We start from the raw sequence: 25,896 nt of genomic DNA, 5'->3' as shown, positions 1-25,896 counted from the left end.
CTATAAGTTCTAGTAATTTGGGGGTGGAGTCTTTTGGGTTTTCTATATAGAGTATCATGTCATCTGTGAAGAGAGACAGTTTGACTTCTTCTTTGCCAATTTGGATACCTTTTATCCCTTTTTGTTGTCTGATTGCTGTTGCAAGGTCTTCTAGTAGTATGTTGAATAATAAATCTAGCTCAGCCTTTTTGACCAAGATTAATGTGTTTCTTTACTTCATGAACCATCCTCTGCCTCCCTCTCCAAGACAGTTTGCACTGATGATCTTTTCTTGGACCCAAAGCCTGTTCATTTCTGCTAAATTATCAGTGCTAATTGTTGACCATTAATTAAGCCTTAACAAGTAGCTGTAGTCATCTGCATACATAAAAACATAGTAAATTGACAAAGGAAGGCAGCAACCAGTGGGCCGCAGAGCCCACAGGCTGACCCCTCCACTGTGGTACTTTTTCACCCTTACCTCCTAGCTGGGCAGATGCCTACGTAAAAGGAGGCTATCTCTGCAAAGGCATATAAATGTTTTGACTGCAAATTTGTTTCGTGAAATAGTTTGTCAGAGGTAATCTGGTTTGTATTTTTAAGAAATATTGCTTGGCTCATCGACAGTCTTACTTTTTGCCACAGCATTTGTTTTCTGTGAACCTAGACACCCACTTGGCTATTTTTTTTAACCAGGAAGCCATTTATGCTCAGCAATAAATGCTGAAAATCAATGTTCCAAGGGATTTTGAATCAAAGGGAATCGTATTCAAAGAACAGATGACAGCCACAGAGAATAAGCCAATTTGAAATTAATCTCTTATTCTAAGTAGATCCTTTCCTATGTTCTCTCTATACACCATGGCTGGATTCTAGCTATGCATTGTTTGATACGAGGAATTAAACCTTAGCCCCTGTCCTTACAATAGAGTAAATTCATGTGTGATTTCCCTTGTGTCCTATTTACCTCCTTTCCAGGTAACTTCAGAAGAACTGAACAGTATAGTTCATAATATAATGACCTGGGTTGTGGCTGCAGTGACCAGTATATTATATCCAGCAATCACAAAATATGAAGAAAGGTTGCAAAATATTGTATACCCAATGCCTGATGACTCTACCCTGTCTTCAGATAGTGCAAGTTGCTGTAGCACATGCAGTGAAATGCTTCTATATGAAACATGTATTCAGGCAGAGACATTTCAGGCACAGGCCTGTGCGGACACAGCTGACAGGTCAATAGGGCAACAAGCGGCACCCGTAAAACCACCTTCTGCCCACAAAGAAAGAACAGTTATGGGAAAAACGCATCACAGGAAAGGACATCCTAAAACCTCTGAAGCTAAATATAAGAAGGCCACTGAATCCCCCAAGCTCAAAACCTGTAAACCCGATAGTCACCTTTTTGCACCAACTGAAACAGTCCCAAAGAAATCTGAAGATGCTACCACTAAAACAGATGCCTTAGAACATCTACCATCTTCTGATGAAAAAGCAAAAGTCGTAAACGATGTGCAGGAGTTAAAGAATGTTTTTGATAATTTTAAATATCACCTAAAAGAGGAATCCGAGTTGATCTTAGAAAATATTTTTCATGAAATGGTATCTGAATTAAGCAAGACCATCCCCACTCTTGCTTCTGTTACGGCTGAAACTTTGGTTGATCAAACTGACACTGACAAAGGAGACTTGCTCTCCAATGTCAGTATCTCCTCAGCAGCTGCTGAAATTATGGAAAATGTGCTTGAGAAGCTACAGTCTGCAGTTGAGAAAAAATGTATTGAGGTATTTTCACAAGAAAATTTGTCAGTTCACTTTAAATCAGACTTAACAGCCAGTGGGGAACATTTCATTTCTCCAGAAGAAAAAACTTCAAAAGCATCACCGCCTTATACTATGGAGAACATGAGTGGTATTGCAGAGGATATGGTTCATGTGATTTTAGAAAAGCTGACATCTCTTGCATCTTCTAAGCAAAATGAACTTGCTCATCTTGAAATCACAACTGAACCTGCTTATCAGCCACACAGGAAAGATCCAACATATGCATTCCTTCAAAGAGCCAGCAAAAGGAAATCCAGTGCTGAACCTGATGCAGCCAATTTGATTAGCAAAGAAGACATACAAAATTTAGTGTCAAATATTTTTTCCCAATCCTCTCTGGTTGATTATATAGAGGAAGCAATCAACACTATACTAAGTTATATACAAATTGGACTTAATAATGAGAGACTCATTGCATCTGAGGAAACAGTGATCATCCTTCACCTGCTTGATGATGTCTTGGCTCAGTTACATCAGAAACCAGCAAAAACAGATATCCAAAAGGGAAGAGACCCCAGATTGAGTAATTCTTCTGGCACTGAAGAAGAGCACAGACTTGCCAGCACCAGAGTAGCTAATGACCCTAGACATGGATGCCTCTTTCCACCCATTAATGTTCCTGGCATGGTTCTTTATTCTGAAGATGAAAATAAAGAAATAGACAAAATCGTGGAAAATGTACTGGTTTCGTCTATCAAAGATGAAAAAGCAAAATTACAAGAACAGGCTCCTGATCATTGGTTAACAAGGGAAAATGCTGATTTGAAGTACAAAAGAAATATGAACTTACCTACAAAGCATGCCTATCAAGATGAAGTAATAGCATTTCACGATTGGGGATTAAAGACTGACCTTCCAGCTTTTAATAATAAGGACCTGTTTAAGGACAAGCCGTGTTTGAATAAAGACCTTTTGCTTTTCAGCCAAGATGAAAAGCATCAAATACAAAAAGCCTCAGAAGATATAATTACAAGTATTTTAGCACAGGTGCTCCAAGACCTATCTTCGGGGCCCTCTGGTCACTTAGATTATAAAAATGATAAGGAAGCTTCACGTCTTACCTCAAGAAGCCCACAAGATCTGTCCAATCAAGAGTGGATGAACCAGATTTTCTCTGCATCAGAAATCCAAATAGTAGCTCAAGAAATTGTAGATGCTGTATTAAAAATACTTCACATAGCTTATAGTCACATTATCAGACATTCTTCGTCAGTACCTCAAACTTCTCTAGATAATTCTGACATACTAAATAAAGAGCCATTAGAAATATGGCTTGAGAGTGAAAGGAAGATGACATTTTTATCTATACTTGGCATAGACTCTACAAAATATCCTTGGCTAGAACCTGAAGAAACTGAATCAACAACTGAACCTGTAGTTCACATTAATGATAAGATCACTTATACAATTTTTAAGAAGCTGAACTCATTTATTTGTCCAAAATTGCAAAACTGCTTTAAACTAGAAAGCCATGCTGACCATTCAAAATTTGCACCTGACAAGAAATCTTCATTTCAGTCTCACCTTACCACTTACACAACTAAAGTGGTAAAAATTGTTTTGGATGCTATCCAGAAAGAACTCAAATACAATAAGAAAAATCTAAATCTTGGGAAGTGTGGCCCTCCCAAAGACTTTATAGATACAGGAGTTTTTGCAGACAATGAAAAGGAATTAGACTCTGCTGTCACAAAGCTAAATAATGACATTATGACAAGTTCATTAGCAACTTGCATTTGTGAATTGTTAAGTGGAAATACAGGTGAAAGCAATGTTCTGCTCCCTTCAAATAAGCTAAGGTCTAAAATCTCATATGAAACTGCTGACATTGATCAACAACAACTTGTGCCTTCTCAGTGTCCTCATATGCAAGAGGAAGTTCACAAATGTACCAGATTGCAAGTGTTAGATAGAATTGGGGATACTTTATATGACATGTTATACAAGCTCATAGGAGACTGTCCATGTTCTCCCCTATCTCATGAACAAAACAGAGAGTGGATCAATGAGAATTTGAGAACAACCACTGCATTACAGTCTAATATTCAGCTCATTTCTTATAAAATTCTAGAAGATATCATTAGAAAATTATGTAGTGCTGAGATGGGTCACATTTTCACAAATTCAGAATTTAAAGCTATCTCAGATTATATTGATACTGACAGCCTATCACTTGCTTTGCTTATTGAGGAAATGGGCAGATGCTCTGACATAATCTCTAGCATGTTGTCCAGTGTAATCCAGCCAAGTAGTCAAGAGATGACTAACAATGAGGGAAAGACAACTGCTCCCAAAACAGGGACCACAAAAGAAGAGCACCCAAATAAATTGCAAGTCATGGCTTCTGATATCTTTGAAGTGGTTTTTGCTAAATTGAAAGGATTTGCCAAAAGAAATTTAGAAACTCTGGACACTATAATCAATGGAAATAAAAAGAGCAACAAGAGGTACTGCGAACATGAAAGTATCAACATTTGTACAAACACACATGAAAAACAACTGCAGCCGGCTTTATACATGCATGCAAAGAAAGTATCAAGTACTATTTTGAAGGCTATTCAAACGGAATTAAATGTGAGCTTGCCAGATTTGGAAACAGGCATAACCAAGCCACCAGAGGAGAAAGAAGTGCTTAAGAATCTAGTTGATTTAATTTTAGATGCAGGGCCTCCTCATATATTTAATGAAACTGAACCAGAAGAGCAAGGCATTGAAAATTACAGATACAGGCCAACCTATGGAAATTTTCTTCCAGGAGGGGCTGACCCAGAGTCCTATCTAGAAGATCCTGCAGATACAGACAAAGAAAGTGCTGAAGAGGAAAGACCACCAGAAGAAACTAAATCAGAATCTCTTAAACAATGGGAACTAGAAAGAACATTTAAAAAATTTGAAGTAGAGCTCAAAGAGCCAGAAAAGTCCCCAGTTGTGCCCATTATAAGAAATATTTTGAAAGAAATTTTTCAGAATGACTTAATCGATCAATTAAATGTGCTTACTCTCTCCCAGTCCCCTTTATGTGACATTCCTCATCCTAGTGATAAGCCAGTTGCTCAAAAATCAATTCAATCTATGGATAAAATAATGGATTCTTTAGTGTCTGAGGCAGATGTAACTGTTGTTGCCGATAATGTTGTTAGAACCATACTTCAAAAACTTTATTCTGCTATCATTACAGATAGAAATGCAAATGAAAATAGATCTAACACTATCACCTGTCCAGCAAATATCTCTTTTCCTGAACACACCAGTGGAGAAAAGGCCTCTCTTCATTCTACCATACTGGACAGAAGTCCATGTACGTTTCAGTCCACATTTAGTAGTGGTAAAATGACCAAAATGAATGTAGCTGAAGATATTATACAGTCAGTATTAACAAATTTAGAAACATTTGCTACTTACAAAGTAAAAGCTCTCTTTTGTCCTCACATCAATTTCACAATTCCAATGGCTTTGCCTCTACAGGAGGATGAGACTGCTTTCAGCCAATCACGGCTATCAACCAAAGATTCATATTCTGGTAATCAATTTTCCTATTGCTCAGTGGATCATAAGTCAGGGGAGACCACCTCAGTATGTCAACTGACTGCCTGTAAATTAAATTCATATGCAACAGAAGTGGCTAGACAAATTTTACAAGGAATCAAACATAAGTTAGATAAAGAAACAAAAAGTCCATTCTTAATCCATAATATTGTGGTTTCTGACAGTATCCCAAGGCAGATCGTTAACACAGTGTTAAGTATTGTGTCTACTAAAGGCAAATATGAAAAAAAACTATTTGACAGAGAGATTGATCCAGGTCAGCCAGAAGATATTGTTGAAAAGCTGTTCAATAAAAGTGATTATCGAAAAAAACTACAAATTCAAATACTAGATAGCATCGAGGGCATCTTAAGTGACATCTGTGAGAAAACACTAGACGAGAATAATCTCCGACTTGCTGCATCTACTCTTAATAAATGTAACATAAGTGGGAAACATTTAGAAGCAAACTCTGAAACAAACTCCAAGTGTGCAAATAAAGCTATTCCAATACTTTTAGTTCCTAAGTCGTGTGTCACCATGATTTCAAATGATATGGTGGATATTGTTCTTCAAAATCTCACTTCTGCTATCATGCTTGCTATAAGTGCAAAGAATTCTATTTCTCTGAAATTGCCCCTGACATTTTCTGATGCATTTCCCAAAGCAGAGCATCAACAGTCTCCTGTTACAGACTCAATGAATGAGGGGGAAAGGGAGATATATCCATTTGCAAGAAAGGGAAGAGATGTACAGCTGAAGTCAGTTTTTTCTGATGATAATCAGACCAATGTACTTAAAAAACAAGATGCCAAGAAATCTGCTTCTGCCCCATGTGAGGAAAATGTTCACTTCATTACTAAAGCCATTTTGAATAGATTAAAATCTTTTGCCACAGAAAGAATAGATTTGCTACTTACTCTTCATACTCAGACTACAGAAAAAACATATGTTGGCCCAGAATTTGCAAATTGTAAACAAAACAACAGCGTATTCCTTGAAGCAAACAAAATGCCATCAGATGTGAATGTCCTAAAAATCTCAACAGCTAGAACTGTTCTCGCTCAAGAGGTCACAGATTACACATTTGCTAATGACAGGGAAAAACATGGACCTGCAATTCATATATCACAAGCCAGTCTTAGGGAATATGCTGACATAATCGCCAGTACCATTTTGATGCTAATAAAAAGTGACATAGATTTAGAAATCCAAAAGATGTATTCGTATCCAAACAATATTTCATTCCAAGAAAACATAATTGTGAGTGAAACTGTCAACAACATCTTAAAGAGTTTACATAATAAAATATCTTTGAAGGCAAGTAGGTTTTACTCACAGCAGAATCCTAGCCTGTTTACACAACTAGCTGTACAAAATGAAATATTGCCTGGTCAAAGAAAGATGGAAGACAACTCTGAACTGTCTCTTTCTTCAAAATACCCATATCAAAACCAAATTATATCAGAAGAAGAAAACCTGAGAAGGGTTTTGGAAGAAATATTTAGAAATGGAGACTCTAGACAGGAAAAAACAACTGCTTTGTTAAGTGCAGTTAAGGAAATTTTAAAGAGGGTGTATCAGAGGGTAATGGAAGACATAGACCACTGGCCTGCATTTAATGAATCCCCCCACTTTACATTTGATTCTAAAATGAAAACATCAGCAGCAGCACGGAAAAAAACCTTGCAGTCCCATATAAGCAGTGTTGCAAATGATATAGTTGAAAGTGTTTTCAGAAAAATGTTCTCAATAGTAATGACATCCTTATATGAAAAGAATGAGACCAGGGGAAAATTGGAAGCATCTGGCCATGATGAATTACTGATGAATCCATCAAGCTTTCAGGAATCAAAACAAACAGAAAGAAGAAGTGTTCCCCCTGAACATGTGATACCGCGAGTTTATCCTTACACAGGCATTAGAAGTGTCACTTCACTGGAAAACACCTTGTTGCAATTTTCCCCATCGCGAGTGGGCGAAGAATTGGTCCAAAACGTTCTCAAAAAGATCACAAATTTTGTTTTGCTGAATCTAGAAGAGAATTTGTCCCCTAAAGATCAGTCTGATGGAATGCAATATCTGAGGCCATCCAGTTCTAAAGCTAGTTCCAAAGGCAGCCCTAATATAAGTTTTAAAACAAACTTCAAAGCAAAATCAGAAATTATCTCTTTGCCTACATTTGGAACAAAACCACAGCTAGGACCTAGTGGTGCTAAAGTGAAAAGCAAGTCCAAGTTAAGTCCTAGCGAGAAGACTTTCAGAGGCAGTTGGTCCAGTACTGCCATTGGTCTGCCATACCTGCTCTCAACCGGGTATGCCAAAAACTCCTTAGTGAGAACAAAACTCCCCACTGCAGAACTAAAAATGTACGCCAAGGATATAGTAAGCAATATTCTGGAAACAATTGTGAATGAATTTCAAAAGGTGAGGCAAAATAGACTAATGGTAAATGTAAACACTTTAACTTCTGATCATATCATGACAGCAAGTAAAATAGTTAATGCAGTTTTGCAAGGATTATACACTACAAACGACAGTTTGGCTGACCAGATAAAAGGCTCATACTCACATGATCTCAAAGTTTCACAGAGGAATTTTAGGACAATCTCTCTTGCAAATCCAGAAATCCATTTCTCTTTGGAGAACGTTTCTTCCCAGCTAGAGAAAATCTTCCCTAAAGAAGATATTTTTAGACAAATGTTTGATAAATGGCACACAGAATCAAATGATGTGGAAAATGAAAAATATAAGCTATTGATGATAGCCGAGACTGTTTTGAATGAAATTTCGATGAAAGCAAAGGAATTAGAACAATCTGTTTCACTTTTAAATTTGTCACCTCTTGAGGCTTGTGAAAGCAGGTACCATAACGTTAAAAGAGCTGCTTCTGGAGCTGAGGGTTCCCAAGCACAAATTAATATATTTGGTCAGGAAATTGTTAAAAAGCTATTAGAAAAATTAGAGGTGTACTTTGTGACTCAGATGTTCATAACAGATGGTAAAGAAATGCTAGAAAGCAAGAAAGAAACTACTGTTAGAAGTCAATGTGGCTCTGTAAGAACAACCAACCTCAACAGTGTACCAATCTATAACACAAAGCCAGAAGACAAAATATATGGGGGCTCTAGCCACCAAATTGCTCAAGAGATCATGGAAGGGGTTCTGAACACCTTAGAATCATTTGCAGACCTACAATTTAAACATATCTCTACATATGCTTTTTCTGAAATTGTGAAAATACCTATTGAAAAATTTTTTGCTACCCAGCAGAAGCCATTCATGAAAACAATATTGCCGAAGTTACAACCACTGAATAAGTTTCCAAATGGATCTAAATCAAGTAGTATGATTTCCCAAGGGAACATGCACAATACCCTTCGACAGCTCTACTCATTCCATTCAGAACTGCTTACTTACACTGTTAATACTGTCAATGGCATGCTTGGTATAATTAAGAACAAGTTAGACAAAGGAAGATGCCAAATGGAACCATCTTCAGTAAGCATATTTGAAAAAAACATTGTGGCAAGTCAGATCATCAGCACACTGATGGACCAGTGTACTCATTTCTATGAGTCAATGATCAAAAGCCATGCAAAGGAAAATCTCCAAGTAGCTGAAAATGCCTACACTGCCAATTGGCCCAGATTTGCAACTGGGATGGGACTGTTCACTTCAAAGCCAAAGGGAGTTAGCTGTGGGGATGATCTTCAACAAATCCCTGGCTTATTTCTTTATTCAGAGGAAGATAGAAAAGTAAAGGAGAAGGCTTCATCAAATCTAGTTTCATATGTCAGATACTCTGCAGGAGATACACTTAAAACCACAGAGCCGTTGGAAGGGCTCGAATCAGAACTTAAACCATTATATTCTAGAAGTGAAGCCCAAGGCCTTAGCCATTTTGATCAAGCCATGAAAGGAAACAGCTTTCTCCTGTTACAAAAACCATTTCAGAAACCCGGTGACTCCGTTCAGGCAGCACCAGAGCACCCCATATCCTTCACAGAAATGGAAGAAAGTGAAAATCCAAGAGTTCTTCACTATGAGCTCCCCAAGCCAGTTATTAAGCCAAACCAAATACAGACAACCGTTTCTCCACTCAAAATAGGTGTAGCTGCAGAAAATATTGTCAATACCATGCTGCTGAGTTATGACCTTCCAAGTCAAACCTCATATATTAATGAAAGTATAGAAACAATGAAGCCATTTTTTGTATCAAAGGAAGAACCTTTGTCTATGATGTCTGAAGAACAAAAGGATGAGAAAAGTTTGCTTAAAATATGGGAAAAAAGAATCAGCTCTAAAACCAAAGAAGAAAACCAAAGCCTTGCACCAAGTGGAGAAGATTTCACTTTACTGGAAAAGTGGAAAGATAAGGACCCAAAGTTGGAGAAACCAGAACCTCCTGAAGAGGCTGAAGTCATTGCTTTTGCAGATCAAGAACTGGGATCACATGAAATCCATCTAGTAGCAAGATATGTTACTACAGCTTTGGTCGCACATTTCAAGAACTTTGAAACCAGAGGTGAGTGAGGGATGACTTATAAAGAGTTGGCATCATTTTAAAGAAAAAAAGTCAATGAGTTTTGTTTGTCACTCTCACATCCAAGCAGCTGCTTTCATTGCTTCTCTGAAAATAGCCTTGGATTTGGGGTGCCTGTTTATGTGTTTTTTAACTGGTCACTATGCTAAAAGAAAGAAATGTCGACACATTTACCTAACTGTTATTTGGAGGAGTATTGTTCAGTTTTTGCTATCAACAGATGAAATTAAATAGGCATAATTTAAAGTGAGCTATTTTGGTTGGGCATGAGGTATGAAGGCAGTTATCTTGCCTGGGACATACAACTGCTCTAAAGGCAGTTACCAAATAGAAGTTGGAAGTGGGTTTTCTTTTTCACATGCTTTAAAAAAAATGACTTCTTCAATTATAGTTGACTGTAATGATCCAACTTCTTTTTGAGATATACAGTTAAAGTCTTTGCAGTTATTAATGATAGAGTTTATAAGAAAGATGGCATTAAACTTCTTGTTCTGTTGATGTTCCAGTATTCTCACTTAAGTTCTTTTTAAGTACAGTACCCCAAACCCATGTTTACAAATAGGATATCTGTACTCCCTTTCTATGAATGCTTACATGCATATATTGGGTTGAACCATATGAAATAATAATTTTTGTGTGTCAAAAACTATTAAATATCAGCAATTTCATCCAGTTCAGTTTACTGTATTCTATATAATTCCAAACTGGATAATTAGATGAACAGCTGAAAATATTATCAAGAATTATATAAGTTCTGTAGTCATCACCAGAATCACCCTAGGGCATTGCAATTAAAGCTGAAAATCATTTGGAAACATAGCTATACAAGGAGGAAACCAGCACTTAGAGATCTGAATTCTATTAAGCTATTTTCTTAACTTCATGGCTGAAGTAAGGTTCCACAGGTGGGAAATAGGGATTTGAAGAAAACTTAGTTCCGAAATTTCTTGACTAGGTTTTTCTATTTCTTGGATTAGGTAAAATTCATGTATAAAATATTGCTAGTATTTTGAATGCTCAACATTTTCCCTTAATGCATGTTAAAAATAGTAATGTTTTCTGTTTTAAGGTCCTCTTGATGAAAAAGTATTTATTGTTTCCACAGCATTAAGGAAAAAATATGAATCAAAACAGCCTCTAAGAAACATTAACTGTGATACTTCACTTTATCAATTTTGTGAACATCTCACTGAATTGGTTATTTCCTATATAATGTCAAGCATTTCTGATTGTACTGAAGATGGTGGAACAAAACAGAAATCACTGGAAAACCAAGATGCAGCTTTTAGCAAGGTTATTTTAATTCATTCACAAGTATTTGTAAGTCGGTCAGTTTCTATCAGAGGACTTGCTTTAAGCATTTCTGAAATCATTATTCGAATCCTTTTTAATAGCGACATTTTAAAGGCAGACAGTACACAAGAAGTGGTTTCTGTGAAAACAAAATATGTTTACTGCCCAAGAGTAGCTGTGGCTGACTTCAATGATCTCTTTCAGGATCTCTTAATAGGAGTGATCCATGTTCTGTCCAAAGAAATAGGAATAAAGCATCAGCCTGACAGGAGAGGAAAAAACAAACCACTCTCCAGGCTTAAAAGCCATAGTTTGCCCATTCGCAACAAAACCAAAACTATGAAAAGACAGACAGGCTCCAGAGGTTGGAAATCATCTCCTACTCTCCGAATTAATCAACTAGTACAGAAAAATAAACTAAATTCTGTGGCACGCAAGTTAGGCACTCTGGTTGGTAGCCTAAAAACATATGAATCTAAAGAAATAGTCAATAAAATTTCCAATATTGTTTTCAATTTAGTTTTGCCAGATGAATGCCCAAATTGGGATATAGATTCTGGTAAAATACCACGAAAAAGGTTCCTATCTTCAAATAACCAGCAAAGTCATAGAATACCTAGAAATAACCCAGGGCTTTCCCCAAAATCAGTTTTTCTTCTGAACGTTGTATGTGAGAAATTTATTAAAATACTTTCGGAAGAATGTACTGCCAACAATCTCCTTACAGATGGTCCTCTTTCTGGTGAAATACCAGCAGAAGGTCGACTGCTCAACCTACTTCAAAACATAGAGAATTACTGCAGGGGAACAATGGACCGTGGCTCACCATTTGAAGAATATGACATGTCAGCCCTTTTGGAAAATCTAGCAGAAATAGATGAAGAATCTATGCTTAGTATTACCTCCCATACCTTGGTAAAATCCTTAATGGAAGAACTGTCCTGTGGTATATACCGACCTCCCAGAAGTCCCCTTTTTGCAAACAAGCATTTAATGTATAGAAGAAAACAAAGACTCCCTGGTTTCCCAAAAGGAGAAAGACCAAAATTAAAAGAATCAAGACAGAGTAAATGCTCTGTAAGATTCATGAATTATGACAGCAAGCCTTTGAGAGAACCACTGAATAATCTCACTATGATTCATTCCAAAATGCAAGCCCCATTTGGTAAGCAATTTTCAGGAAAATGCCCTCCTCTACCTCCTCTTCGAAGACCAGGTAAAAAGGAAATGAATGCAACAGCTGTTCTTAACATGCAATATCCAGGAGGCATGAACACAGGAGTTTATTCTGCCACGTTTCTGGAGGAAATAATTGCAGACATTTTCCTTAATCTCTCCACCTCCTTGCAGGGCAAAAATATAAACATCACTGAAGCTCAGCTCAATGAGATAAATATATTAGATGTCAACTCCGTGGTGAATGAGTTTAACAATGCTCGAGTCACTGTTTTACGAGATGTTGAAGAAAGGATAAATTTTCCACCAATTGATAAAGAAACTGTTAGAAAGATTGTTGACTCAGTTAATAGTGCTGTTTCATGGGAATATGCATTACAAGTTATTGGTGGCAGTCATCTGACACATGCTACCACCTCAGTAGCAGAACAAATAACTAATGGCATATTGAGAGAGAGTGCAGACTACCAACTCCCACTGAGCTTTGTAGGAAAGCTCTTGCCTAATTCATATTACTCTCTTAAAGCTGAAAATATATTGCAGAAACTTCAAAACAACCTGAGAGAACTTAATTACCAAGGTCAACATTCAACGGGCTATACTACCATGTTATCACACTCGTTTTTAGAAGATGTCATCAGGAAGCTATTATCTCAGCTCATTTCTCCACCCTGCAAGGCTTCATGCTTGGGAAAGAAGTATTTATTGACTTCAGATTTTAATGAGGTATCCACCTGTATAATAAACAAGGTTTTGTCAGCCATTTCAAAGCATAAGATTTGGCTCACTAAATATGATTGTCAACATCTATATACAGAAAAAAAACTTCAAAATATGGTGGAGTCTGTTTATAATAATGTTTTACAGATGTCTGACTCTCTTGTGTCAGTCCAGAAAAGTATAGTAAGCCAAAGCCCAATTATGATTGACCGAATGGCCAGTCTCATTATTCAAGAGATTATTGAAAATCATCTTCAACCCTTTTTGTGTGGAGAGGACTTACCTTGTTCAATGACTCCACTGGATGAAATATCAAATATGGTTAAAAAGGTTCTCAGTGAGGTCACAGAGTCACATAGGCCTCAGAAGCCATCATCACTAGGTATGGACTTTTATCCTAATGCATTTGTAGAAGATACTGTTGCCCGGCTACTATCAAAGGTCTTCAATCCAAAATATAATACTGAATGTGAACTGGATAAAATGACCCAAAAAATAGTAAACTCAATAAATAACCATTTTAACAAAGCTAAAATCTGCATTCTTCGTGATGACCAAGAGCAGTCTTTCCCCAGTGTAGATCTAGACACTGTGGATGAACTCGTCAATTCAGTTTATGAGAATGTTCTGCAACAGCATGGGCTAACCCCTGAGGCTGATAACGAAGAACTCAAAGACAGTGATATTTTTGCAGAAAATGTTACCAATTTAATTGTAGCAGCTATTTCTGATTATCTTTTTCACCCACTGTTTTCTGGGGACTTGTCAGCTTCTTCCTATGCTACTTTAACAGCAGAGAACATTATTCAGAACATCTTTAGTGGCAGCAGTGAATCTACCAAGTCAAGCCAGCATTTATCTCCATATAACACCTTGCTGCCATACACAATTTTAGAAGACATAATTAGAATGCTGTTATCTAGAATCTTTCCTTCTACTTATAACGTGGTTCCATTCAGCAAAACTCCAAAAGGTAGATCAGGAATTAATTGCGATGAAATATCTTCAAAGCTAATCAGTGATATTAGGATGAAAATTTCCCAACATGAAATTCGATTTTCAAAAGATGAAGAAGAAACCAAATCTGTTTCTTCAGAGGATGATGCTCAGCATCTTGTTGATTCTGTGTTCAGAAATATGTTGCAAAACTCTGGGTCCCAAGAAGCAGTTGAGCACAATATTACAAGCAGTAACAGTATTCTTATTGATAGAATAGCAGGCTTTATCATTAAAAGTATCTGTCAACAGCATCTCCGTCCATTTGTGTATGGAAAGTCATTACTTCCTCCATCATATACATACTCTGATGATGTGAGAAGGCAGCATTTTTTTGCTGGCATTTACTCCTCAGCCTTTTTGGAAGATGTGATCTCTGGGGTTTTAAGCAAAATATTCCACAGGGTGTTAGGTATTGTGCAAACAAACTCATTAAGAGATTCAGAAAAAGAATTGTTGGAAACAGCTGAAAAACTCATATATTTAATAACGGAAGAATTCTCAAAAGCTGAAGTTAGCATCCTAGAAAATGCTAAGGAACAACTGTGTTTGCCACCAGTGCATACAGAAGTAGTGATCGAAATTATTGACACAGCATATAGCAAAGTTTTACAAGAATATGAACTGGAACCTGATAAGGACTTTCTCAGTGATACAAAAACATTGGCTGAAAGGGTAACTAAAATTATCCTGGCTGAAGTTTTTGACTTCCAAATTCATCCAGATTTCATAGCAAAACTGCCTTTTAAATCATATTCAAGACTCAACGCTGATGCTTTGATAAAGAGAGTTCATTATGCTATTAGTAAATCAAGACTCCGAAGACAGGCTTATACACCATATACCACCATATTATCACATACACATTTGGAAAAAATTGTCACTCAGGTTTTATCTCAGATAAATCCAATGAACTACAGTGCAGAAGACCCAGACTTTTTGCAGTCAGACTTCTGCAACACAGTTGTGAAGCTGATTGATGAGATCATGTCAATAATTTCTAAACATGCAGTATGCATTATTAAACATGGAAATGACAAACAAAATGCGATTTCAGAGAAAGATATCCAGGCTATGGTTGATGCCATTTATGCTGATATTTCTCATTCAAATCTATACCACTCTCTTACAAAAGATAAAAAGGGCATAAGTAATATACCTATTACAAAAATAGCAAGTTATATAATAAAAGAAATATTTAACCATCATCTTGAGTCATTTTTATCTGGAGATAAAACTCTTCCTTCAGGCACAGTGGGTCAAACTTACCAACAGAGAGCAACAGATCCTCAACAAAGAGAATTGTTGTTTATTGTGAATTCGGCTGTTTTTTTAGAGGACGTAATTTCTGAACTTTTATGCAGAATCCTTTATGTATTCTCACATAATGTCTTGGCTGCCGAAAACCCATGCAAAGCAAAAACCAATGTAACTAACATTGTTACGACATTAGTAAAATCAATTGTGCTGGAATTCACCACATCAGAAATTTTAGTTGCAGATCACTTGGATGAAAATCTGTATTTTTCAGAAGGATATAAAGAAATGGTCAAAAAAACTGTCAGCCTAATTTATGAAAAAATATTAGATGATTATAAATCTCTGATTCATATTTATAGAGCTATACAAAGTGATACTGTCAGTTTTGGGCAAAAAATATGTTATTTGCTATTAGGAGAAATTTATGATTATCAAGTGGAGTCATTAGTTTGGGGAGAATTATCAACTTCTTCATATTCCTCCCTCCAAGATGAAAACATCATCAGAAATGTGCTTGACAGCATCAACGATGATACCCATGTTTTGCCATCATGCATCACTATACTGCCACGTTCCCTTTTAGAAGATATTACTTACAAGCTTCTAGCACATATATTCCCTTCACCTGAGACTGGAACTGAACTCAGTGAGAAAGAGGTGCCACCAGATTATGAGTTTGTGAATGCAGCTTCAAAACTGACTGATGAAATTATAACAGAAATTTCTGAACATGAAATTAGACTTGCCACAGCAGAGGAGCATGCGGAAACTATGCAATTAGGGGCAAGTGAGAACTTTGTAAACTCCGTATGTAACGATATTATGAAAAAACTTAAATTAGAAAATGAAACACAGAGTGATACATACAAAAAGGGAGGCTTATTCCTCAGGAAAATAGCTGGTTTCATTATGAAAGAAATTGTGGCCCACCATCTGCAGCCATTTTTACATGATGAAGAATCACCTCCCTGTGACTTATCCAAAAATGACCATATCATTGAACTCTTGAATCCTGATAAAGAAAAAATATCCACAGGCTTCCCACAGCCTTCTGTGTATTCTGCTACATTTTTGGAAGATGTCATAATTGACCTTGTTCGCAAATTTTATACTTTCCCAAGTATTGCTGAAAACTCTAAGGACAAAGAGATATCAGAAAAAGACCCCATGGGCATGGCTATAAGATTCGCAAATGCCCTGATAGGGGAATTTAGGAAAAGTAAAATTAAAGTCCTAGCAAATTCTGGAGAAACGTTTTCTCTTCCACCAATAGATAAAGAAACAGTCAATAAAGTATCTGATTCTGTGTACGATGAGGTCATAGAAATGTATGGATCTGACAATGTTCTGAAAGATGATAGAAGTAACATTGTTATAGAGATGATAGCTGCTTTAGCCAACAAGGCAATCTCTGCTTTCAAGATTCAACCACTTTTTTCAGGAGACTGGTCTTCCACCTTCTTTTCATTTCTAAATGTGGATAACATCATCCAAAGAGTTCAACACCTACCATATAACACCTTTACAAAAATAAATAGAAGCGTGAAGGAGAGCCCAGTTTTTTTGCTAGAAAAATTACCTACACTTACTCCTCTAACCTCAGGCCTGAAAGACATAATGGACACTTTGAAAATAGGTAGAGGAGCACTCCATGGAAAAGAGAATTTCAGAAAGGAGGAGACATCTATGAAGACAGGCAGCATCCAGGAGCCGATATGTACCACTATAACTAGCATTATGAAGGGCGAATTTACTACCCTAGCATCAGGGTTAGTTGGAGATGTGGCAGATAAAAAGAAAGGGGATGGAAAGAAAAAGGACAGGTCAATTGGAAAAAAGAATGAGAAGGCATCAAAAGTTACTTCTCCAAAAACTAATGTGAAAAGTGAAGATACTCGGGGGCCAGATTTGAATATGGCACCTAGAAAGAATGAAAGCAAGAAGCAAGACACTTTGGATATAAAAGAAGAGAAAAGGCAAGGCGATGAGGTATACCAACATCTTTCGTCAGCTACTGATGATACAAAAAACAAGAAGGTTGTCCTGGAACCAGATTTAAAAATAGATAAGAAGAGTGACAAGAAAAGAGGGATTTCGTTAGAAAAAGACGATAGACCTTCTGAATTACCACCTCTGAAATCCAAAGTGAGAAACAGAAAGATCCAAGAGAAGAGGAGAGATTCTCCAGCTTACAGAGTTACAGATGACAAACAGATCTTGCCTCTTAAACATGTCCAAAATTTCACTGAAAGCATTTACAGAAATGTTTTAGAAATACCTCCTTTCCAAGGACCAGTAGATGATTCAAAATCCCCAGATCCCCTAGGTGATAAAGCAGTATATGTAACTCAAGCAGATGGCAAGGATTTTGCCCAGCCTGCCTCAACAAATCCAGCTAAACATAATGCTCCTGCAAAAGAGGAAGAGAATAAAAAAAGTAAAGATAAAGAGATTAAAAGTAAACCTAGTAAACCGGACAATCCACCAGAAAATAACTGTGGGATTTTTCCTGCTAACTTTTTAGAAGATGTTCTCTCTGAAATAGTTAACAAATTGGTTTTTAATTCCTCACTGGGTAGAGATGATGCATGTCCAAATGTAACCAAAAATGTAAATCAAGCTGAGCTCTATGACACAGCTATGAAACTGATTGATTCCCTATTAAAGGAGTTTTCAGATGCTCAAATTAAAGTATGGAGCCCAGGTCAGGGAAGTCAGTTCCTCCCATCTGCAGATAAAGTTTCATCAGTTCACAACGTACCTCTCAGGCAGAAAGAACCATCTGTGGATAAAGCACCTCGAGAGAAAAAAATGGCAGCTCCAACTAAGACAGCGTCTTCAGATGAGTCACCTTCTATGGCTAACATACTATCAAGCGATAAAATGTTGGTCAACAAGATTGTTCACTCCTCTATATGCAATATTTTGCAGGAATATAGATCTCAAGACTCCATTTATAAGGATATAAGTAGTAATGGTGAAAATTTAGCAAGAAAGCTAGCTAATGCGGTGATAGAAGAAATTTTTCAGCATCAGCTAAACTTGCTACTTTATGATGAGGTTCTGGCTGCAGCATGTTTGCCTCTAGAATCTAAGGAGGTTATGAAAAAGGTCCATAAGGTAGTTCAAACAGCCTGCAAAGAATGTCAAACATCATCACCATATACTATAATGCTACCTTACGAATTTTTAGAAAGTATAATTGCTTCTCTTCTATCAAAAATTTTCTCAACAGTAGCCAATGCTGAAACAGAAATATCTGAAGATAATTTGCACACAGAACTGGATTTCCTTCAAATGAAGTTAGTAAGTACAATTATGACAGAGATCTCCAAAGATAAAGATATGATTGTACAGTATGTAGAATCCTTACATCCTAATGATGATGAAATTATTCAATTAGTGGTTCAGACTATTTATAATAATCTCTTGCCACAATTCGGATCTCAAGAGAGCATACAAAATTGTGTCAGCAGTGGTTGCAAAATCCTTTCAGAAACCGTAGTTAATTTAGTTGTACAGGAAGTGACTGGCAACCAGTTGCAGAACTATTTTTCTGGAGAGCTAACACCACATCAGTGTACAGAAGTTGACAGTGTTGTTGAAAATATCCTTAAAGATGTCATCCAAACCACTGAAGTTTCCCAGCATCAGCCATCACGGGCTTACAAACTGCCTTTTCACATAATAGAAGAAATTGCTGTAAATTTTTTGTCAAAGCTTTTATCTATGTTTCCAAAAGTGGATAAGAAACAAAACAATTCTCTAAATGCTGAAATGCAAACAATAATCTCAAAAATCTTAAGTTCATTCCAAGAATATCTCTCTAAAAGTCAAATTATATTAGTGCCACAGGCCACAGAATCACCCACTGTATCTTTAGCAGACAGTACAAGTATTGAAAAAGTAGTTACTTCTGTTTATAACAGTGTTTTAAGGCGCTCTGGCTCCCACATTTCAGTGTATAAAGATTTAATGGGTAAGAGCAATGTCCTCTCTGATATAATAGGATTTTTAATGGTGAAGGAAATTTCCAATTCAGAATTTCATGCTCAAGTTAAAGAAGAAGCATCAAGTTCAGAGTTAGTTCTGGAAGCTGTGAAAATTATGGAAAAAGTGGTTAAGATCATTGACGACCTTAAGTCAAAGAAAAAGCTTTTGACCAAAAAAGAGACTGTGTTAGATGCTAGGTTTTTAGAGGAAATGCTGGCCTTGTTCTTGGCTAAACTAGTAAGGTTACCAAGTGCCTCAAGCAGAGATGCAAAAAACTTATCAAAGTCTGAGGTAAATAAAATTGCATCTCAGTTGACAAAATCTGTGACAGCTGAAATTTCCAGAAATAACATTAGTGTTGCAGCTGCTAATCCTGAAGAAACCTTTTTAAGTCCAGAAAGTATAGAAATTATTTCTCAGATCGTCGACTCTGTTTATAATCAGGTACTACAACAATCTGGAACCCATGAAGAACTTTATTATGACATGAAAGGTACAAACAATGTCTTCCCTAAAGAGGTTGCTTCTTTACTCATCAGTAAAGTTTCCAGTTGTCCATTAGAAATAATTAACCCAAAAGATTCACAGGCTGATCTCTTTGGCGATTTGGATCTTAGTCGAATTGCCGAAAAGGTGCGTGAGCATGCTGTTAAAAGAGGGCCTGAGCTAGAGCAAAAAGAATTAGGTCAAGATTTAAGTGAAGAGGAACTTCCAATTAAAATAATTCCTCACCGGGGGAAACAAGCAATCAATATCGATCCAAACATTGTGGCAGAACACTTAGGAGTCATTTCTATAAAAACACAGTCTCTTGAGAAACTGCAGTTGGAGTGTTTAACTAGAACTGGATGCAGCATCGAGACGCTGAGAAGACTGTCATTGAGTGGGAGGAGTCACTCAGTGAGCACACCTGATGCAGGAAAGCAAAAGCGAGAAAGGCGCATCTCACTGGATGAGGTGGGACGACTGAATATAAAACCATTAGAGGTAAGTGCTAAACGCAATGGTGAAAAGAAATAAGTAGTTACTGAGACCTGGTTGTCTTGTGATTCCTTCCTCAGGCAGGTCTATAGGAACGTATTTATAAAATTTGGTCATTTTTCTCTTGCCCAGCGCAGTAGAATTGGGGCACTCTGATTCAGCCACTTCATTGCTTTCCTGGGACTCACCCATCAGCATTGTGGCTCAGTGTAAAGGTGGCAGGCTATTTTCCATTAGCCAGTCAGACTAAACTGCCATTTCTTGAAGAATGGGAATACAGGGAAATACCCTTACCAGCAAACAGGACTGGCTGGAACTGTAGTCCTCATTTGGCTACCGGAAGAAATGCAATTTTTAAAATCCCCACAGTTCTTTTTAATGGATATACATTATCATAATATTAAATGGGTCCAAAAGGGCCAGTCAGAATAACAGGTCAACCTTTTAAAGATTGAAATCCTCAAACTTAAGGCTCCACAGTAGTGTTGTTTCTACTTAGCAACATTCATCAACAAACATCAGACTGCAAGCTCTTTAGAGTTTGTTTCTTCTTATTTCACTTCCATTATATAATACTTTCCCAGTTCCCTATACTCTTACATACTCAGGAGGGACCCAGTTTCTTTCCTAGTCTACCCTTGTTCTAGACCCAGCTGTCTTCATACTTCTATTTTTATGAACTAGTTTTTCTGCAGTCTTATATTCGGGCTTTAAATATACTTTAAAGGGGCTTGAAATGCCAAAACACTGTCCTTGGTACAATATAACTGTTGAAAAAGTAGTTCTGTTTACAGATCTTAGGGCACTAGGGCATAGGGATGGTCTTTCCAGGAGATGGAGTTACACTGATCCAGCCCCATATTCTCATGTAATACCAAAGTCCCTCCATATAAATGAGCCTCTTACAAGGATGATGGTGTGCACTCACACTCAGGATACAGTCTGTGATTTACAAACTGAGCAAAGTTCTATAAAACCAGCCTGCTTGGAGCATAAGCCTGGGAGCGTGTTTTCTTTATTATTATTTTCCAGCCCACTGAACTAAGTCTCAGAACTGGTGAATACATTATGGGTACTTTTTTTTTTTCAGTCTCAAATACTGAGATTGTCATAGACACTGATGGAGTCTCCTTTGTCCTTAGTTTCTTGGACCAGATGAAGGTCCTTTCCAGTTCTAAATTGTCCTTTTCTCTCTGGGTTCTCCAAATTACATTATCATTTACTTAGTAGCTTTCATTTATATACAAGTAATTCCTTGGGTACAAGATCTATGTGTCGAAACTATAGAACATTACCTCCAAGTCACTACCTCTTAATCATCTGTCAGTTTTGACTAACTGCTTTCTTCTTTTACATACTTCACCAACCAGTACTTTAACTATCTCTCTATAGCCCACAGGAAGTTGGAAGAGAATAGCTAATCCAAAGCAACTACTGCTGCTACCTGTAAGGGAAGCAAAAGCTGTCTCAGGGAAAGCAAGTGGACCTAGCTAGCTCAGTTAAGACAGATGATTTGCAGCTAGGTGGATAGCGGTGCCATCCATCCCCAACGTGGGTATGGAGGTTTCAGAAAGAACAGGAGATCAGTTTAAGGAGCCCAGGCAACTCCCAGGCTAGTCCTCACTCAGGAATCCATAAGCAATGCTTCATTTGCTATTCTGAGGTACCAAAACTTTCCAACACACCAGACACATGCCTATCAAAGACTCCTATAGTGACACATCCTGGAGCCATAGAGACTACTTAGAGCTTTTGAACAACTATTTCCCTCCACCAGCACAGATCACCAAAACTGATTGTTTCAGTTTCTTACAGGAGTTCTTCTTTCATTTTGTTTTGCACAAAAGATACTACTGTAAGGCAGCATTTATCTGAAACCTTGGGTTGTAGTTTTACGGAGATCTAAGATTGATAACCCAAATTAATGTAAAGGTTCTGTGGCATCAGCAAAGTCTACAGAAATGGGAAAAGTCATTTATGACTGTCTTTTCCTTGTTCTGTCTTTACCATTGCAAAATGGAAAGTGACATTTGACCAAGGAGGTGAGGAAGGATAAAGAGTTACTCTTTGAAGCTCCCTTTGGAAAATATGTTCAAGGGGTAGAATGTGGAGGGTGAAAAGTGAACATGCAAAGTCTTTCACAATCATGTTTTAAAATCCAGGCCAGCCAATACCTTGTCTTTTGTTCATGAAAATATCTACATTTAGATTGCTCTATGATTGGTTCCCTCACTAAGAAGTTTAGAAAAACATGTCCTAAGTCTGTCACAGAATTTTCCAGGTAAATGATGAAAACAGAATGTAATTACAGTATTTGTACACTTTGCATTTCTTGACAAGTAAAAAGTAAAATTTGAAGCAAAAGACAAAACTTACTAGGGTTCCCTTCTTTGGACTGGATGACACTATTCTTGAATGCAAAAAAAAAGGATCACTGAAATGAGCAAATATTGCTTATTATTTTTATTTATTTCTTCTTTTAAATATATCACTACTCAAATATATATATATCACTACTCAAATATATATATATCACTACTCTACCAGTAAGTGGCATTTGAGGATAATTTTACTAAAATGAAACTGAAAGCCGTGTGAAATTTGCTTTATTACTATAGAACCATAGGAAAAATGACTGAGGCAATAGTTTTTATATTAATTTTCTCTTCAATTCCAGACTGCTAGTAGGAATTCATTTCAGAACTTAATAAAGCCTGACATCACCAAAGTGGAGCTTTTAAAAGATGTCCACAGCAAAAAAGATCTTATCATTCGTTTGGTAACTCATGATATTAATCAAGATGTTTCAGAAAATAAAGTGGAAGAGGGCTTAACTTCCGATGAAGATGAAGTTGTTTTACAAGATGTAGTGAAAGAAGAACTTCCAGAAGGCCCATTTGAAGATCAAGTAAAAGAAGATATGAAACCCATTACAAGCACAGTGGCTTTTCCCACGCCACCGAAGAGCAAGAGAAATCTGAAAAAATTTTTGTCACTAGGAAAATGTTGTCATCGTAGATCTACTGTAACTATAACAAATACTGAAGCATCACCAAATCAATGGACAGAATCTGAGGAGACACAACGAAGAATTGTTTCTAACGCCAATGTGACTACTTCCAAATCCTTGACTGGCACAGATTCTTCCTTTTGGGAGAGAAAGACACAACTAAGTGTAAGTGACAAATGGGACTCTCAATGACTGGGTTTCTATAGAGAAGGTACAGAGTTTCACAAACTTAGTCCAAGTAATTTACGTTGGGTAAGAAGAAGAGGGCATAAACTAAATCCGGGCAGTCTCTCCCAACTTTGATGATATTTACAACGAAAGGGAAATGATTAACAGATGAAGTCAGAAGCCTCAATTGAAGAAAAATAGAGCATGGAAAGGGTCCTAGGTTAGCCAGAAGGACAAGTAAAACATAAAAAGGAAACCAGTTAGGAGAAATGCAATCTAATTATTTAAAATCATAGATTTGATTTTTTTTTTTTGTACTCTGACCTATAAATACTCACTGGAAGTTTTGTTTGCAGAAACTCCATGCCAGTGGATAAGACCAGAAGATGGGCTGGAGGGGAGTAAAGATTCATGCAATTCAGCCTATCTGGGTTTGAATTCTGGCTTTGCCACTTGGTAGCTATGTGACCTTTGGGCAAGTTACTTCACCAACTTTTTTCTCAAAAATTACCCAACTTGTTGAAACACAGCTAATTATGCAAAGTATGTTGAGTATTCCTCAGTCCATAAGCCCCACTATTACTCTGACACACACAGGGGCCTTATCATCCTCTTGGGTTGGCCCTACCAAAAAAATTGCACTGTACATGCATTTGGAAGATACACATGATTTAGGATTTCCTGGTGAGACAATCGCCTGGATTATCCATTTGCAATGATTTCCAAGTTAACCCAGAAACTGCAGTGAACCAGAGAAAAGAAAACACAGAGATACAACTCTGGCCAATTCAGAGGCTCACCAGGACAATAGCCTCAACACAAACTCAGATCTGTTTATTAAGATCTATTTATTAGGAAGCCCTGTGAGATTTTAGGAGCAAACAGTGTGCCTGATCAGAAATGCTGGCTACATAGGTAACTAAGGAAATATTATAGTATATTTTACTTAATTTATTACAAAATCTCCTTTTTATAATTACCTGACTTGTACTTTTCCAGAGAGAAGAAAGGAAAGCTAGTACTGAACCGGCATATTACTTCTTACATAGAATTATGAGTTCATCCTCATACAATGAAGAGGATCTGCCTTCATTTTCTAGGTACAGTGAATTAAAGCAATATGAGTTGGCTAAGAAACAGAAATCCAAAATGAAAATTATGTTGATGAGAAGTGTGGGCCCCTCAAGTAAACATGTGAGAAAGCCAGTGTCTCACCCCTCAAACTCCCCTCACTCCTTCCCCTTGTTCTCCTCTGTGGTTACTTCCTGGGCCTCCCCTTTCCATGTTCTCTTCCATTCCTGTTTATCTGGTCTATACTTCCTTCTTTCTAGTATAGTGGTCTAGTTAGTATAGTTAAATTAAGTCTTCAATGTGTTAGATTCTGGAACTTAAGAGACAGGCCCTGGGTCAACAATAGTTCCTGCACTAATGGCCCACCTAAAGGGCTTCCTACTTAGTTTCCTTATGTACCTAAACACTCAGCAGTGTGGCACTGACTGTCACGGGGATTCCCAAAATGGAGGGGTTACATAAGTTGGAGCATTCAGGAAAGAATTCTCAAAAGCAGTGGAGTTTGAGTTGGGCCTTAAAGGATGGATGAGCTTTAGACAAGACCATCCAAATTGGGGAAGACTGTGAAGAGAAAGGAGGGACTCTGCAGTATTTATAGGAGACAAGAAAGAATAAAGTACACTGTAGACTTGAAGTCTGATTAACACTTTTTCTAGAATAGCCTAAATGTGCCTAAAATTATTCCAATGTTTATAAGAATATTCACAATCTGGGAAGAGTTATTACACTTTGTATCATGGGAAAACTAGGGTATAAGGAGAAAAATCTACCTGATTGTAACTATATTCTTTTCTACTTGGCATTATGAAATTAAGGTTTCTTTTTGACCTGATGCCATTTTAGGACACCTACCCCTGGCCCACCATTGATCCTTTCTTCCTTCATGATTGTTGTAACATACGTAAGTAGTAATGCAGGCGACTCTCAATTGTGTCACTGGAGAAGAAAAGAGGGCACATATAAAACCAAATAAAAGTTGATGTAGCAGTCATTTTCACTTGATTTGAGAACTCAGAGACATACCATTCTAGATTTACTTCTATACGAATAATGATTTTGACAGATTATTCTTTTACTTAACCAGTATTCCTTCATATGTTAAATACATAGAAAATGAAATGTCTTTTATCTTTTTTTAGTGATGATGATGATCGTCTTTCAGATCCAAGTGCCAAAATAACGGAAGGTTGGATTGATTTTTTTTTCTTAGATACTATTTAAAGGAGGCTTTTTCTTTGCATTGATAAATTTTCCTCTTATGAAACATGAAGTTGACACTGAGTTTTCTAATAGATTGACCTACTTTGGGGGAGTAGGTATCATGAGCCAAGGAGTTTGCTTTTTCTGAATCACT

At 37.0% G+C, this 25,896-nt stretch overlaps 1 protein-coding gene across 1 annotated transcript in view; it reads left to right on the top strand.

Annotated features, from left to right (window-relative positions):
* The window catches only part of LOC103672961 (fibrous sheath-interacting protein 2-like), a 79,543-nt gene that overhangs the window by 35,044 nt on the left and 18,603 nt on the right, over positions 1 to 25,896 (top strand). The window contains exons 11-16 of the mRNA XM_040635231.1: positions 958 to 7,391; positions 7,449 to 9,856; positions 10,962 to 20,299; positions 22,971 to 23,468; positions 24,471 to 24,571; positions 25,682 to 25,728. Coding sequence (XP_040491165.1) covers positions 958 to 7,391; positions 7,449 to 9,856; positions 10,962 to 20,299; positions 22,971 to 23,468; positions 24,471 to 24,571; positions 25,682 to 25,728 — 18,826 coding nt within the window. The remainder of the gene's footprint in view (positions 1 to 957; positions 7,392 to 7,448; positions 9,857 to 10,961; positions 20,300 to 22,970; positions 23,469 to 24,470; positions 24,572 to 25,681; positions 25,729 to 25,896) is intronic.

This window comes from Ursus maritimus, assembly GCF_017311325.1.
Source record: "Ursus maritimus isolate PB19 chromosome X unlocalized genomic scaffold, ASM1731132v1 scaffold_X1, whole genome shotgun sequence".
Classification (NCBI taxonomy): Eukaryota; Metazoa; Chordata; class Mammalia; order Carnivora; family Ursidae; genus Ursus; species Ursus maritimus.
Note: the sequence above shows the minus strand (reverse complement) of the source record. Positions and strands in the feature narration are given on the sequence as shown.